Below are 17,525 nucleotides of genomic sequence, written 5' to 3' on the forward strand. Positions count from 1 at the left end.
AAAAAAAAAAGTTTAATGTTTGTGGTTTGCACAGATTATATTTCCTGTCTCCTTATAAATATAGCTGATGTCTGGAGCTTTGGCTGTCCTTTGGGAGAATGGAATCTTCCTTTAATTCTTTTCTCTCTGTTTTTATAGGAACGATGTATTTAAAATCCACTGGCTGATGGCGGCTCTTCCTTTCACTAAGTCTCTTTCCTTGGTGTTCCACGCGGTATGTATTAGCATTTTGGGGATCATTCATGAAATTATGTATAATGCCTGTGTGAGCAGGCAAAAGAAATTTGAAGAAAGGGGTAGATTGGTGGGAAACAAAGACAAAGAATACATTTCTCATAAAGCCTCCTCTTGTCTGGGAGGGCCTGGCCGTGCGGGTAAATGATTACCACCTCCCCTCATATGAGACTTCAGACATCTTCTAATACTGCTGACAGACCTACAATTTTTCTAGAACACTTATTATTGTTTTTATTTCTTTGTTTTTTTTTTTTGTTGTTGTTGTTGTTGTTGTTTTACCATTTCTAGAGATGAGAGTGCCACCTGCTGACTTGTTTCCACGGACTTTTTTTTTTTTTTTTTGTGACGGGGCCTCACTGTTGCCCAGGCTGGAGTGCAGTGGTGTGATCTCTGTTTACTGCAAGCTCCTCCCCCCAGGTTCATGCCATTCTCCTGCCTGAGCCTCCTGAGTAGCTGGGACTACAGACGCCCACCACCATGCCCGGCTAATTTTTTGTGTGTTTTTAATAGAGACGGGGTTTCACCATGTTCGCCAGGATGGTCTCGATCTCCTGACCTCGTGATCCGCCCTCCACAGCCTCCCAAGGTGCTGGGATTACAGGCGTGAGCCACTGCGCCCGGCCTCCACGACTTTTTTATGTTTCCAGATATTCTCTCATGTAGCTATGTGATTTGAAGTTCAGTTCAGTATTAGCATATTTATCTGAGAGAAAATTGATGCTATAAAGCTGGAGGCGTGAGAATTGAGCTTCAACTTTGAGTATTTGGAACTTATGCAAATTAAAATGAACTTGCCCAAGGGGGTAAGATCATAACTTCTCTTGTCTGTGGGCCTCCAAGTGCCTATGGAGCAAGGATGACGGTCTCTAGACATGTACTCTTTGCTGTACTTGAAAGTGCCCTCCTTGGAAAAGGCAATAATATATCCAGTGGCAGCGTCACAAAATGACAGTGATTTGGATAATTTCCCATCTGGGTCCAAGTTAAAAGATTCTTTGTGGAGTCATGTAGATAATGAGTGATTCTGAAATGCAGTTGTTTGATTTCAGATTGACTACCACTACATCTCCTCCCAGGGCTTCCCTATCGAAGGCTGGGCTGTTGTGTACTACATAACTCACCTGTAAGTATGCAGGTCCACGTGAAATACACCATGAAATGACATTCAAGACAAGTGGGGGTGGGCAACAACCTGCCCTGAGTTAACCAGCCCTGCCCTCCTGTGGCAGCCTGTCTGGGCCCCTGCCCTACTAGAGGAGTGTAGCTTGTGGGTAGCTGTCCAGACTTGGGAACTCGGGCTTAGTGGCATGCTCCTGCCTCCCTGCGGCCATTGGCTGTTCAGGCTGTGGGGTGCAGAGCTAACTTTGTGTTCCCTGAAGGAAGTGGTGCTATGTATGATGTATTTCGTAAATTTGGCTGCCCGTCTTTTGTAAGAAGCTTGTGAACTCATAGAATGAGCTATGCAATCTAACTGGCAGTGAGAGTCTAACGAGACCCTCTGGTGTCTGTTCCTTGTTTTCTCTTCCAGTTTGAAAGGGGCACTACTCTTCATCACCATTGCACTCATTGGCACTGGCTGGGCTTTCATTAAGCACATCCTTTCTGATAAAGACAAAAAGATCTTCATGATTGTCATTCCACTCCAGGTAAAAGAGCCCTCGTCCCGTTTGTCACTTCCTTTCTTGGCACTTAGCAGGGCTCAGCTTCAAGCCTGTATGGGAAGAGGGAGTCAGCTCACCCTGAAACCCCAGCTTCTGCTAGTGGATGTTGAAGACTGGGATTCTCTTTCTGAATTCTGAATAGACTTCGGGTCATTGCACTGGGAGATGCTTGGCCATCAGTCAGCCACTGGCCTTTGAGCACCTAGATTTTGAGTAGAGAGCTGCTGACAGTATAGGGAGACACACAGTAACACACAGTACTGTTTTCTCTTCTGCATCATTTGCTTCATAACTAAATGGTGCCCTTGGCGAGGAAGCTCAGAGATGTAGTGATTTTATTAACAAAGTATTTTAAAACCGTGCACTACACCAGTGAGTTTCCACAGGTAGAATATGGTAGTAGACATGGGGGCAAACATTTCCTGAATCCTTACCATGTTTGGGGCCGAGGGCTGAGGCCAGCCTTGCAAGGCTGTGAGTCTTTTGGGGGAGGAGCCTTGTCTTACTGGAAGCAGGACTTGGATGTAAAGAACTTACAATGAACAGAGAGGTTTTAGCAGGGACGCACAACTACCCTGCTGTGCTTGACCAGACAGCATCTGCTTGACGGAGTTGGCCCCGTGAGCTGTTCTCACATTTTGGAGCACAGAGTAAATGTGGAAGGTTGGGGGTGGAAGGGGACAACTCCTGAGGCACCCAGATCAGCCCTCCCAACTCTGGCAGACTTTGCAGCAAAGCTTCTCTCCGAGTTCTGACAGACCTCATCCACCCTTACGTTCAATAATGAAGAATGTGTGTTGACATCACATGAATGGGACAGGCCAATTGCTCATGGTTTCCAAGGAGAGAGTAAGCCCTCAAGTTGGAAGGATCAAGGAGGGCTTTGTAACAGAGATGGGGCTGGCCTGGGTGTTGAAGGAAAGGAATGTGACAGAGGCAGTGGCATGGCAGTAGATACATATGACCTTGCTGCCTGCTGAGCAAAACATGCTGAGGGACTGTGCCGGTCTTTTGGCTTTCGAGCCACCGGGGCCACTTCTTCAGCCAGACTGAGTCCTACAGCCTGCTGAGGTCTCGGACTTGTGAATGACGGAGCCTGGGTTGTCACCCGGCTGTGCGTGTGCCTCTTCCCTTTAGTAGATTCCCTCATCCCTCTAGAGTCTCCCCCCCACCAGCCTGAACTATGCTGTCGTGGGGCACAGCCTTCCAGGAAGCCTGTCCTGGGCTTCCCTGAAAGACAAACACACAGAGTTCCATGGAATCATCAGTCTGAGAAAACAAGGACATTTAACAAATTAAGAAAGTTAGGAGTATTTAGACAATAGAACTAGTCTGGGAGGGCCTTGAATGTCAGCCTGAAAAGTTAAAACTGCTTCCTTTTGGCCATGGGCAGTGACAGAAAGTTTCTAAGGAAGGAGTAGATGATGTCCATGCAAAATGGTGTTTCAAGAACACTCCTGACACGTTGTTCAACACTGGGAACGTTCTGTCTCTCATGTAGTGTGTGAATTAAGGACAAAATGGAATTTTGAATTTAAGATTTGAAAGCCTTTGTTTTCTACTTTGTCTTCTTATTTTGAGACAGGGTCTCACTCTGTCGCCCGTGCTGGAGTGCAGTGGTGATCATGGCTCACTGCAGCCTTGAACTCCTGGGCTCAGGCGATCCTCCTGCCTCAGTCTCCCGAGTAGCTGGGACCACAGGCGCGCACCATCACGCCTGACTAATTTTTTTTTTTTTTAGTAGAGGTCGGGTCTCACTATTTTGCCCAGGCTGGTGTCAAACTCCTGGACTCAAGCAGTCCTTCCACCTTGGCTCCCCAAAGTTCTGGGATTATGGGTATGAGCCACCGCACCCAGCCCTACTTTGTCTTTTTAGATGGAGCCACAGATGCTAATGTTTTGGATAGACAGGGCTTCACGAGCAGCGTGGGACAGGGAAGAACCCAGAAGCTGGGTGTCATTGGAGATGCTGAAATTTCAGATAATTTTTGCATTAGTATTAAATGAAATTTCAGATAATTTGATTCTAAGTCCTGTATAGAAAGAGAAATTACACTTAGAGACTTCCTAAATAATAGCACTACCGATTTTACATGCAAAGTGTGCAGGATTACCTTTATAGCAAGTCAGGCAGAGTATTTGGGACCAGGGACTTCTCATGGGGTGTATAGCTGGAATGATAATCTCTGCATCCATTCCCAGTGGTAATCTTCAAAAGGAAGTATTATAAGTGGTAAATTTCCCTTATGCTCTGCGGCATCTCAGTTTAGCCAGCGGAAAGACTTTTTATAAAGACTTACGCTAAGAGCCTAATAATGGGCCTGAGTATATGAGGCAAAGCCTTACCTTTGGAGGGAGAAGCAGTGTGCAGACTGGTGAACCTCAGTGGAAGAACTCGCCATGTCCTGTGTGGGGAGGACCTAGACTTGAATGATCCTGTGAGCAGCAGTGTGGCCACTCAGCTGTAGGGCTGGCATCAGCCATTCTCACCGCTCTGGTCTCTGAAAACACAGTTCCATCGTCTGGCACTTAGATGAGTTATTGTCACTGAGCACCATGGCCTGAAAAGTATGGGCATTATGGCTAAATAGGGTGTTAAGTGCCACCTGTCCAGCGGTCCAGCACCTGAGTGACTCCACTGGGTTTGGGGTACCTGAAAAGCAAAGTGTCCTTGTTATCTGCTGCTGCATAACAAATCACCCCAAAACTCAGCGACTTAAAACAACAATAACCTTTCATTCTCTCTCGCAGTTTCTGTGGGTTAGGAATTCAAGAGTGGCTAGCTGGGTAGGTCTGACTTGGGTCTTGTGGTCATAGTCACACCGTGGCTGGGAGCATCTTGAAGTCTCCACTCGCATCTGTCTTCTGGGCTGAGAAGCTTGCTCAGGTGGGGACTGGGACAGCCGGGGCTCCTGGGGGGCCTTTCCGTCTCTGCATGGTCTGTACAGCAGGGTAGTTTCAGGGTAGCCAAACTTCTTACAAGAAGGCTTAGGGCTCCAAAGGTCCCAAGAGAGCTGGGTGGAAGCTTTATCTACCTTGGAAATCACACAGTAGCACTTCCATTCTTACTGTATTAGAGCAATTACAGGCCTGTCCAGATTCAGGGGGATGGCACAGAGACTCTCCTTGATAGCAGAGTGGCAGAGTTCTGGAAGAGTACGTGGGACTGGAAAGAATGCTGTGGTCGCGGATCGCAGGTCTGGAGGCCAAGGTGTACACCCCACACTGGGGCTGCTAGCATCATAACAGTCCACCCATGCCTTGGGGCCTCAGCAAATTCTCATGTCTGTAGGTCCTGGCAAATGTAGCCTACATCATCATAGAGTCCACCGAGGAGGGCACGACTGAATATGGCTTGTGGAAGGACTCTCTATTTCTGGTCGACCTGTTGTGTTGTGGTGCCATCCTCTTCCCAGTGGTGTGGTGAGTAGCTCACAGGGAGGGAGGCCACATGACAGGTTGGCTGTCAAGCCGGACAGCTGAACTGGCCATTCCCAAATTGATCTCAGCCACGTGGGATGTGTGTTTAAAAGTACAGCTTTCTGAGTCCCAGACTGACCTGAATCAGCCTCCAGGGGCAGAACCCTGTGTCTTTTTCCAGTTACTCAGGGTATTCTGGCAGAGCTAATCCATCACCATGAGCTGGCATTTAACAGAGTTCTAAGACAATAGAGAGGAATTGGGAAATGAGAACTTGGTAGTAACTTAAAGCAGCAGCCTGAATTTGTGGTGGTGGTAGGGAGTTGGAGAAATCCCATAAACAGCCAGTTCTTGCCAACTTAGGTGGAAAATGAGGAAGTTCATTAACATAAAACTAGTGATAGTTCTCAGCACACAAACATTTTTGATATTTTCAGAATGGATTGCTCCATTCCTGGAAATGGCAGTGTTTAGATGCATAGATTGTGCATTGGGTCTGTGTAAAGAAGTGTTAGTGTCAAGTCAGTGGTTGATGAGAAAATATCCTTATTAAATCACATGCAAAGTGGTAGAAATTCAGAAGGCTAGCAGCAATAAAACACTTTACCCTTAGTGATCTCATTCCATGGCTATTGGAATGCAGTTCTTTTGAAATACATTTTAAAGAAAATAGATTTACCCCTGCCTTCCATTTGAAGTGAAGTGTTTCTTTTTTTTTTTTTTTTAACCCGAGATGGAGTTTCACTCTTGTTGCCCAGGCTGGAGTGCAATGGCTCAATCTCGGCCCACTGCAGCCTCTGCCTCCCGGGTTCAAGTGATTCTCCTGCCTCAGCCTCCTGAGTAGCTGGGATTACAGGTGCATGCCACCATGCCCGGCTAATTTTTTTTGTATTTTTACTAGAAACAGGGTTTCGCCATTTTGGCCAGGCTGGTCTCAAACTTCTGACCTCAGGTGATCCGCCTGCCTTGTCCTCCCAAAGTGCTGGGATTACAAGGCATGAGCCACCGCACCTGGCTGAGGTGCTTCTTATTGCAATGCCCCATCCAGTAAATTAATATTTTTGAGGATCCTGGGGTTTGTCAGTTACTCTCATTGTTTATAACATGGTGCCAATGGAGAGTACTTCTCATTCCAGCCAGTTAGATTCACTCTTCACCCTAATTCCATCATACATCACACATGATCTCGTATCAGTTCAGCAGACAGCTACCAGCATAGAAGACAGTATGAACGATGCTCCTACCTCAGCCTCCTGGGTAGCTGGGACCCCAGGCACACACTACCATACCCAGCCAATTTTTTGTAGACAGGGTTTTGCCATGTTGTCCAGGCTGGTCTCAAACTCCTGGGTTCAAGTGATCTTCCCAAAGTGCTGGGATTATAGGCATGAGCTACCGCACCCAGTGGAATATGAATGACTCTTCCTCCTCACTGCAGCCTCCTGCCGTCCTGCACAGGAATTAGTCACTCGGGTATCTGTAACATAGGATGTCCAGCATTGTTTCCAGATCGATAAGAGCACCTCATTAGGGAACAGAGGTTCACACCCTACTTTTACACATGCCACTATCAGAACAGTCAAATATAAGGAACCCCAACAAGCTGTCGAGGTGTAAGCAGCCATTTCCTGCCCCTTGTTAATTACAACACTAATGAGCAGATTCCAAATGGCAAAATTTCTTAAGGTAAATATCCTAAAAATTACTGTAAAATGAAAAAAGCAAGTACTGGAGAGGTGATTCAAGGTAAATAATATTTTTAGGCCAGGCGTGGTGGTTCACGCCTGTAATCCCAGCACTTTGGGAGGCCGAAGCGGGCGGATCACGAGGTCAAGAGATTGAGACCATCCTGGCCAACATGGCGAAACCCCATCTCAACTAAAAATTAAAAAATTAGCTGGGCGTGGTAGCATGTGCCTGTAGTCCCAGCTACTCGAGAGGCTGAGGCAGGAGAATTGCTTGAACCCAGGAGGCGGAGGTTGCAGTGAGCCAAGATCATGCCACTGCACTCCAGCCTGGTGACAAGAGCAAGACTCTGTCTCTAAATAAATAAATAAAATAATACTTGTAAATATCCCGATTCACCCAGCATTGCTTCAGGGCCAGCAGTGTGCTGGTTAGCTTTCGTGTGGTGTTCCATTCAGTTCTCAAGCAGATAACCCCTCTCACAGGTGGGCAAATTACGGAGGATTTAGGAAGAACAATTGATTTGCTGACAAGAGTGAGTGACAGTGTCAGACCACAGCCACCTTCCCTCACACAGCCTGTCTGCCTGTGCCCTGTTCAGTCCTCAGGAAAGTCTCTGTTGGTGGCTTTTCATGGTGCCTCCACCTCTCACCTGCGGCTTCTGTGATAATGTTAATGTTCCTCTGCCTGAAATGTAATGGTGGTCATTAGGTAGCAGCACATCACAGCCCCAGACAGTGTCCCTGGAGGCTGGCATTTTTCAGCAATGTTAAAAATCTCCACTCAATGAGTTTGCACGGAGCTGTATGTTCACAGCTCTTAGACCTAGACTCTACAAGTCAGCTGGTGACTTTCTTCTAGGGTTTATTCTCTTCTGGTGGCAGGTGAGCTCAGTGATGCTCCATTGTCATGGGAGCGTTGGGTGGGGTGGTTGTGGGAGTGAGAGATTAACGGGAGCATTAAATGATGGAGTTTTGTTTTCTCCTCACGCTCTGGTCCCTGCTAGCCTTATTGCCACAGATTTGGCCAGCAGAGGGCGACTTTACCTCAGACGTGTTGATATCAACCATCCCCCGTTTTAGGGAGAGTGCTCTAAAGTGATGTAGTCCAACCTTTCAGCATGTAATTGAGAAATTCAGCCTCAAGTTACTAGAGCTGGAAATAGAGAGGAGTGCAGATTTGTCAGCTAACTTTTTGTTCTCTAAATGTTTATTTTTAGGTCAATCAGACATTTACAAGAAGCATCAGCAACAGATGGAAAAGGCAAGTTCCCTTGTGCTCATTTTGTGTTGCTCAGCTTGCTCTGAACCCACGTGCTGGGGCACTGTGGAGGAGTAGAGGCAGCCTATGGTCTCAAGATGCTGTCTTCCTGGGAGGAGAGCTAGGGGAGGCCTGGGGCCCACTTTGTGAGAGCAGCCAGGGGTAGTTTGGAGAAGGAGGTGTTGAGTCAGTTGTATAAGGAGGAGGTTGGGGGTGACTGCTGCTTATTAAGATGATTCATTTCATTTCCACTCGTGATTGTGATTTTCACCTTCTCAAAACTGAGTCAGGAAGAGAAAATCTTGTCTTGGAAGGGCCAGATAACACTTCTCTGTGAGAACAGGAGGGATAATGGATTGGAGATGGCTATGTGTAAAGCAATCCTGCCGGCTGATTTAACACACTTTCAAAATAGATGTGTCAGTATTCATTTAAAGCAAGACTCTGATGACAGAAGGAACCTTGAAAACTACCTGATATTGAAATGGTTGTGCCCTTTATAGCCCTTTTGCATCTCCTTGACTTTCCGGTCATGCCTCCTAAATCAGAAGAAAAGCTGCAGAGAAAATGTTTTGTGTGGTTCTGGGCTTATTTGAATAATGTTCATGACCACAGGCTGCCATAGCACAAGTGAGAATTTCAGACCACAAGGGTTTAAGGAGTAGTGCTCTCTCTCTGAAAGCTCAGAACGGTCTCTGGATCCATGATATCGTACACCCAGTGTGGATATTAACATTCTTTAACGCAGGTTATGAATAATAAATAAAACAGGTTTTTGTTGTTAATAAAGTTTTGTTGCTGACCCTATTTCTGATTATAAAGCCAATGTAGATTCATTTTAGAGAATCTGGAAAATGTGTAGTAGCTGTCAATCTTATTTCATAAACCTGGTATATAACTAATAATGCATTATTTCTTTAAGTAAATTAAATTAAACATGACTTTGAGGCTTCACGCCAGGGTCAGCCCTAGGTTGTTATTTAGGGCACAGTATTCTGGAGGATCTCGCCAGTTTGGGCCTGGAACAGATAGTATGGCATTCCTGCTGTCCAGGCTCACGTAACTTTTGCTGCTAGGCAGCCTGTGTGCAAGTCACACCCAGGCTAGGAGCCTTGGTTGGTCAGAGGCCAGCCTCCCAAGGCCCACGCAGCTTCTGCGACCTGCACCAGCTTTTGTTTTCTTTCTAGTCCTGGGAATAGCACTTCTCTCGTTTTCTCGTTTTTTTCCCTCAAAGATACCAGGTTCCCTTCTTTTCCCTCTGGAGTGTCCTCTTGTGATAGGTTCTTTTCAGTGGCTTTAAGTAGGAGTCACAGAGCTTTTGCTTCTAGCCGGGCTACATAGCCTTTCTTGGAGCCCAGTAAAGCACCCTGCCATCATTAGAAAAACCCAAGGTAGGAAGTACAAATCCACCTCTGGGAATAATTGGGGATATTCTTTTTTTTTTTTTTTTTTTGAGGCGGAGTTTTGCTCTTTTTTGCCCAGGCTAGAGTGCAGTTGCGTGATCTCGGCTTACTGCAACCTCCACCTCCTGGGTTCAAGCAATTCTCCTGCCTCAGCCTCCCAAGTAGCTGGGATTACAGGCGCCTGCCACCACGCCCGGCTAATTTGGGGATATTCTTCTGTTTTGAGACAGAGTCTTGCTCTGTCTCCCAAGCTAGAATGCAGTGGCACGATCTCTGCTCACTGTAGCCTCTGCCTTCTGGGTTCAAGCGATTCTCCTTCCTCAGCCTCCCAAGTAGCTGGGATTACAGGTCCCTGCTACCATGCTCAGCTAATTTTTGTATTTTTAGTACAGATGGGGTTTCACCACGTTGGCCAGGCTGGTCTTGAACTCCTGACCTCAAGTGATCCGCCTGCCTCGGCCTCCCAAAGTGCTGGGATTACATATCTGAACCACCACGCCCAGCCTGTTTGGGGATATTCTTGTCCTTATTTTTCTTTTATCGTATTATATAAGAAGGTAGTTTTATTATATTTGTAACTTGTAACTTGGTGAACAGGTAGGCTTTTTCTTTTTTTTTTTGGAGATGAAGTCTTGCACTGTCTGCCAGGTTGGAGTGCAGTGATGGGATCTCAGCTCACTGCTACCTCCGCCTCCCAGCTTCAAGCGATTCTCCTGCCTCAGCCTCCCAAATAGCTGGGATTACAGGCGCCCACCACCACACCCAGCTAATTTTTTGTATTTTTAGTAGAGACGGGGTTCCACTATGTTGGCCAGGCTGGTCTCAAACTCCTGACCTCGTGATCCACCCGCCTCGGCCTCCCAAAGTGCCGGGATTACAGGCATGAGCCCCCGCGCCCGGCTAGGCTTTTTCTTATTTTAATATATCACGATGAGACCATTTAACTTTATTATCTTATACACTTCTGTATTTCTCATTGGTTCTTCCGGCTGTTTGGCTAAAAATGTGTAAAAATCCCAAGGGCAGTGCTTTTTGTTGGCGACGCTTACCTGTGTGTTTCTCCTTGCTCGATCCTGCCCCTTGATGAATTCCTCCCTTCTTCGCATCCTCCCCGACTCCTGCTTCGTCCTCCTGACTCGCCTACCTGTTCAGTCCTCCATCTTGCTTTAGCGAGTGTGGGGTGGCTGTGGTGACTGCCACTGGGACCATTTATTCCACCTGAGGTTGGTTGGTAGCTGAGGATCTTAGTAAGGTGCTCTGTCTGGAGTAGATGGCACACAGGTGAGGCAGCGTGGGGTCAGCTTTGTCCCCCAGCATCTGTAGTAAAGGGTAACTTCCTTTAACAGGAATGCTTTTGTCATGGCCTGGGCACACAAGGCAGTTTCTCATTTTTTTCCACCAGGTGACAGCATGAGACCTTCAGCAGAGAGTGAATCTAAGAGCAGGAAGTCGCATAGGTAAACCAGGGTTCACATTCCCCATTCTTAGGAAGACATCTGCTAAGGAAGCACCCATTTCTCATCAGCAAATATCACAAATCCTCTGAAAGAGGGACAGAGCAGATTAGAACGGGATTGTCGTTTTGGTTCCTGTTCTTTTCCCTGAATTGATTGAGGCTGTGAGATGCTTTTGGGCATCACTCTGTACCCTGAAAAGTGGTTATGCTTGCGACACTCCCAGAGCCAGAGCAGCCATGTTCCCAGCTGGAGCCTCCCCTGCAGAGAGGTCTCAGGAATGGCCTGTGCTGGAGCTGCCCTCGGGTGTGACTACAGGGCGGCTGTGTGCTGTGAAGCTTGCAGGAAAGCGGGAGTGAGCATGCTGCTAGTCGCTGGTTCTGGGATCTATGGCCCCATTGACCCTCTGTGCCCCCTCGATTCACTCCTCCTGAGATCTGGAGGCAACTAGGAGCACAAAGGCTACAGGCAATAATGTCTCCTATTAGATTTGGAAGCTTTGCTGGATAGAGCCTGACATTCTGTTTCCTGTTCTCAGGCTCATTATTCCAGTGACTCATTTCATGGCCTTGACAGTAACTTGGGCTTTTCTTTTTTTTAATTTAAAATTTTTGTAGAGATGAGGTCTCACTATGTTGCCCAGGCTGGTCTTAAACTCCTAACCTCAAGCCATCCTCCTGCCTCATGAGGCCTCCCAAGATGCTGGCATTACAGGTGTGAGCCACTGCATCTGGCCACTTTGGGCTTAAGAATGTCATTTTTAGGCCGGGCATGGTGGCTTATGCCTGTAATGCTAGCACTTTGGTAGGCCGAGGCAGGAGGATTGCTTGAGGCCAGGAGTTTTAGACCAGCCTGGGTGACATAATAGCAAGATCCCATCTCTACCAAAAACCACACAAAAAACTATGGCAGACCAGTCTGGGCAACATGGCAAAACCCCACCTCTACAAAAAGATACAAAAATTATCCGGGCTTGATGGCACATGCCTGTAGTCCCAGCTACTTGGGAGGGTGAGGTGAGAAGATCACTTGAGCCCAGGAGATCAAAGCTACAGGGAGCTGAGATTGTACCACTGTACTCCAGCTTGGGCAACAGAGCCAGACCCTATCTCAAAACAACAACAACAACAAAACACTATGGCAAAGAATCTTATTTTTAGTTTAGGTGCAGTCCGGGCCCAGTAACTGCAAGTGAGAGACATGCTATTTGTAGTTTTCCTTCCTGCGTTGGGGTGAATACAGCTTTCCGTTCTGGGATGAATACAGCTTTCAGTTTTGGGGTGAATACAGCTTTCAGAGAGTGTTTGTTTGGCTTTTACTTTGTTGTCTCTGGATTCCTTTTGACCAAACCTGAGGGAAATCTAAAGGAAAGCATTGAGGCTGCCCACTGTCCTTTAGCCGCGTCTTTGTCTCTCCTGTCATGCGCTGTGGCTTCTCTCAGGTCCTCGGTCACTGAGACTCACAGCTGCACTGCATCCTCCGAGAGGGAGCTTAATTGAGTCTCGCACAGACACACCTAGCGCTGGCTCCATTCTGTCTCGCCTGCCAAGATTTACTGGCTCTGACTGCCCTTGAGCCTGCATCCCCGTTCCCTTCTCTTTCTCCAGTGTCATTACCTTATAGGACTGGCGTCAAGATACACACCGTAAATTTAATTAACAGTCTCTGCTGCTGACCGTCCTTTTTTTGGGCCTTGTGTTTCTGAGGAAAAGTCAGAAGATGTATTCTGAAGAGCCTTAGCTTTCATGTGAGCTTCAGAAGTATTTAAACAATCCCGGTTGGCTGGCTGCAGAACTGATGGAGGAACGGCTTCATTCCGAGATGCCGCCGTGCTCTGAAAGGAGCCGCGACCATGCGAGGCATTTGTTAGGGCAGCGGTTCTCAAGGGGGTCCTCAGGATCAAAACTGTTTTCATAATCATATGGTATGAGTCTCTTGTACTGTTGACATTTGCCTGATGGTGAAAAGCAATGATGGGTAAAATTGCCGGCACCCTCACGTGATTCCAGGCTGTGGCACCAGACTCTACCAGTAGCCACTGCATTCTTTACTGTCACCTACTCATGGGGTGAAAAAGGCTCATGTCACTTAAGAATGGTCTTGAAATAATAAAGCTGTTCATGTGATTAAATCTCAACCCTTGCCTTTTAATGTTCTGTGAGACAGCATGGGAGGTGTGCATACAGCACTGCTGCTGGGCCTGAAGTGTGGTGGGTATGGCCTTGAGGGAAAGTACGTGTGCACTTGTTTGAATTGCAAGCTGAACTAGCTGCTTTTATTTTATTTTGTTGTTGTTTTTTATTTATTTATCTTTTTGAGACAGGGTCTTGCACTGTTGCCCAGGCTGGAGTCCAGTGGTGTAATCCTGGCTTACTGCAGCCTCAACCTCCTGGGCTCAACGGATCCTCTCACCTCAGCCCTCAAAGTAGCTGGGACTACAGGCGTGTGCTGCCATGCCTGGCTAATTTTTGTATTTTTTGTAGAGAGAGGATTTTGTCATGTTTCCCAAGCTAGTCTCAAACTCCTGAGCTCAAGTGATCCATCCACCTAGGCCTCCCAGAGTACTGAGATTACAGGCATGAGCCACTGTGCCTGGCCAAGCTGCTTTTATCTGGAAGAATGACTGTTATGGTGACACAGACATGGGTTTTTAGTGGACATTTTCTTGAAAATGAACAAAGTGAACATATTACTTCAACAAAAACAACTAATAGTATTTGTTGCCAGTGATAAAGGAAAACTTGTATTTATCCCTGTCAGCCTGACAATTTCCTAACTGACGGTTTCCCAGATCTTTTTTTTTTTTCTTGAGTCAGGCTGGAGTGCAGTGGCACAATCTCAGCTCACTGCAGTCTTGACCTCCTGGGCTCAAGTGAGCCTCCCACTGCAGCCTCCTGAGTAGGTGGGACTACAGGTCTTTCCACCATGCCCAGCTAATTACTGTATTTTTTGTAGAGACAGGGTCTCAATTTGTTGCCCAAGCTGGTCTCAAACTCTGACCTCAAGTGATCCGCCCACCTCGGCCTCCCAAAGTGCTGGGATTATAGGTGTGAGCCACCACGCCCGGCCAGTTTCCCAGTTCTTATAAGACTTCTGATGTAAGCAGAGGTGATACTAACAATGTGATTTTTTAAGAATTCTATAATGAAATGTTTCTGTATCTGGGAGATCTACATAACACACTGAAACATTGTCTTCCACCTGGCCAGTGCAGGATGTTCCATAGTCATGCACGGGGGTAAAAGCTCTCCTGAAAGTGCAGGATGGACCAGTGGAGTTTATTAATGTAAGAGTGTGGAAAGTTCATTGATAAATTTCAGATTCCCCACCTCCCTCGTCTTTAGAAACAACCTCTTGTCAGGTTTTAATGTAGAATCACAGACTATTCACAGTAATCTGAAAAGGCCTACATCTATCTGTATGGGGCCAGATTTTCTTCATATATTTTCACCAAATACTCCCTCACAGCAAGTTGAATGCTGATTGAATCAAATATGAGGACCCAGCTGCATGTTATTAAGCTAGACATTAAAGAGAATTACAAAAATAATTCCGGTCTTCTCATTCTTTTTTTTTTTTTTTTTTTTTAGAAAAGAGGTTTTTTATTTTGGGGCCAGGCACAGTGGCTTGTGCCTGTAATCTCAGCACTTTGGGAGGCAGAGGCAAACGGATCAGTTGAGGTCAGGAGTTTGAGACCAGCCTGGCCAACATGGTAAAACCCTGTCTCTACTAAAAATACAAAAATTAGCTGGGCGTGGTAGCGCACACCTGTAATCCCAGCTACTCGAGAAGCTGAGGCAGAAGGATTGCTTGAACCCGGGAGGCGGAGTTTGCAGTGAATTGAGATGGTGCCACTGCACTCCAGCCTGGGCCACAGAGTAAGACTCCGTCTCAAAAAAATGTATACATATATTATTAATTAATTTTAGAGACAGGGTCCTGTGTCACGCAGGCTGGAGTGCAGTGGTGTGATCATAGTTCATCGTAACCTCAAACTTCTAGGCTCATGTGATCTTCTCATCTTAGTCTCCCAAGTAGCTGGAATTACAGGCATGCACTACCATGCCTCACTAAATTTTAAAATTTTTTTTTGTGGAGATGGAGTCTCACCATATTGCCCAGGCTGATCTTGAACTCCTGGCCTCTAGCTCTCCTCCTGCCTCAGTCTCCCAAAGGGCTGGGATTACAGGTGTGAGCCACTGGACCCATCCTGTTTTACTTTCTGATCCATATTTGTAGATATAATCATATTAACCAAAAAACTTGGGGTCTTTAGGAATTTTTAAAAGTGTGAAAAGGTGTTCAGACCAAAAGATGGAGAACTGCTGTGTTAAAGATGAGGCTTGTTGAGTCTCTCATGGACATGGGGATGTGAAGATGAGTGAAAGCCTGTCTGGTTCTCTTCCTTTGCCTATTGAGCTTATTCCAGACTTAGTTGGCCAGATGCTTGTGGTTATTTAAGATGTCTGTTAGTCCAGGGCAGCTTATGCCAAAGAACTCTGTTGTATCTGGGTGTGTTCATATAAACAGACCTAACAAAAAACCTACTAGGAAAGACAAGAGGAGAAATAATCACTGAGTGCATCATGGCTGCAACTCATGTTTATATATTTAATTCTTATTTTCCATCCTTGCTTTCCTTGATTGGTAGTTTTTATCCCTTTGGGGAATAATAGACCTATTTGAGAATCTAGTGAGAGATACAGACTTCCCATGTCTACATGAAGTTTTCCATGTAATATCATGGGATTCATGGACCCCAGATTTAATAACCTCTTCTTTAGATTAATTTAAATCATCTTATTACCCTTCTACAGTGATTTGGATAGGAACACACCAGCCGCATGATGTGAGACTTCCCCGGAAGGACTCATTCCCAGGAGAGATCCTCTCCCTTTTTTCCGCTCATTTTTCTCTTGCTTTCTCTTTTCTATCACTTCCACTGGAATAGACCTCAAAGAGCAGTTCTGCTCTGGTCTTTTTTGTTTTCTTTAAAAAAAAAAAAATAATAGGCCAGGCACGGTGGCTCTCACCTGTAATCCCAGCACTTCGGGAAGGTGAGATAGGTGGATTGCTTGAGGCCAGGAGATCAAGACCACCCTGGCTAACACGGCGAAACCCCGTCTCTACTAAAAATACAAAAAATTAGCTGGCGTGGTGGTGGGCGCCTGTAGTGCCAGCTACTCGGGAGGCTGAGGCAGGAGAATTGTGTGAAACCGGGAGGCAGAGCTTGCAGTGAGCTGAGATCGCGCCACTGCACTCCAGCCTGGGCAACAGAGCAAGACTCCGTCTCAAAAAAAAAAAAAAAAAAAAAAAATTAGTCAGCCATGATGGTGCACACCTGTAACCCCAGCTACTTGGGAGGCTCAGGTGATCTGCCTGCCTTGGCCTCTCAAAGTGCTGGGATTACAGGCATGAGCCACTGTGCCTGGCCAATGTGTGTTTTTTATTAAGTTGATTTAATACAGTGATTTTAAATTTCTTTAATCACCAAAACTCTCTTGTCATTACTTTTCCTTAGCAGATTGCACTCTATTCCTGTAATGCCATCAACTGAGTCGCAGCTTCAGATGAACATTATGAAATCATCCATTAACCAGTGATACCGCTCTCAGTTCATTTAAGCTATATCCAAAAGCAGAGGCCTCATATCATCTGGCTGAGAAGCAGTCTTGTCTTGGACACATTGCCAGGCTTTTTTAGGCCTTTAAAGTGTTGGGAATCTAGTACTTCGGGGGGCCCACAGCCACCCAGAGGGCCTGGTTAGTGGTCCGTGGTGGCAGACCCTGCCTGGGCCTGGGTCTTCTGCCTACTGGTGTTAACATGCATGTGCTTTCTGTGTGTCTTGAGACATTGTTGAGAACCAACTCTTCTCAATTGATGACTGCAGTATTTAGGGAAGGTCAGATTCTCTTGATGAGAAGGTTTTGCCTGCTATTAACTAGCCTTTGTCATCAAGCATTGGGAAGTCTGACCTTCATCCTTGTGTAGCTCGCTGCTGTGACTGTGTTCAGTGGACAGGAAGGGTGGGGAGTAATGTGCGCCTCAGCCCAGCTGCAGCGTTGCATCCCAAGTCTCACTGGCATAGCTCACAGCATTGCAGCTGCAGGCTGCGGCTGGCAGAGAAACAGGAGAGACTGACAGGAGCTGAGTCTGAGATCAGCATGGCCCTTTGCACGCCACCCTCTCGCAGGGCCTTTGGTGCATTGTGGTTCTAGAATCGAAGGTAAATAGGAGCTGGAAACCTAACAGGCTTGGCAACAGAAGTCTTTGTCAGAGCTAGCTTTCCTGGTGGTGTGTGGTCTTTAGTGCTACTCTCAGGAGCTGTTTCTGCTGCTTTTGTTGATGCTTTTTATTTATCATTTAAGATATAATTTCATTTACAATAAGATACACAGTCCTTA

At 46.4% G+C, this 17,525-nt stretch overlaps 1 protein-coding gene across 3 annotated transcripts in view; it reads left to right on the forward strand.

Moving 5' to 3' along the window:
* GPR107 (G protein-coupled receptor 107) overlaps positions 1 to 17,525 on the forward strand; it is an 87,790-nt gene that overhangs the window by 46,934 nt on the left and 23,331 nt on the right. For 2 of the 3 annotated variants that reach the window (XM_032165419.2, XM_058445169.1), the window contains 5 exons: positions 139 to 214; positions 1,287 to 1,360; positions 1,766 to 1,883; positions 5,191 to 5,321; positions 8,224 to 8,267. In XM_032165419.2, the coding sequence (XP_032021310.1) occupies positions 139 to 214; positions 1,287 to 1,360; positions 1,766 to 1,883; positions 5,191 to 5,321; positions 8,224 to 8,267 (443 nt within the window). Of the gene's footprint in view, positions 1 to 138; positions 215 to 1,286; positions 1,361 to 1,765; positions 1,884 to 5,190; positions 5,322 to 8,223; positions 8,268 to 11,069; positions 11,125 to 12,728; positions 13,269 to 17,525 lie in introns of those variants that run through there. The other variant, XM_058445168.1, reaches the window with a different exon arrangement.

This window comes from Hylobates moloch, unplaced genomic scaffold (genome assembly GCF_009828535.3).
Source record: "Hylobates moloch isolate HMO894 unplaced genomic scaffold, HMol_V3 SCAFFOLD_10, whole genome shotgun sequence".
Classification (NCBI taxonomy): domain Eukaryota; kingdom Metazoa; phylum Chordata; class Mammalia; order Primates; family Hylobatidae; genus Hylobates; species Hylobates moloch.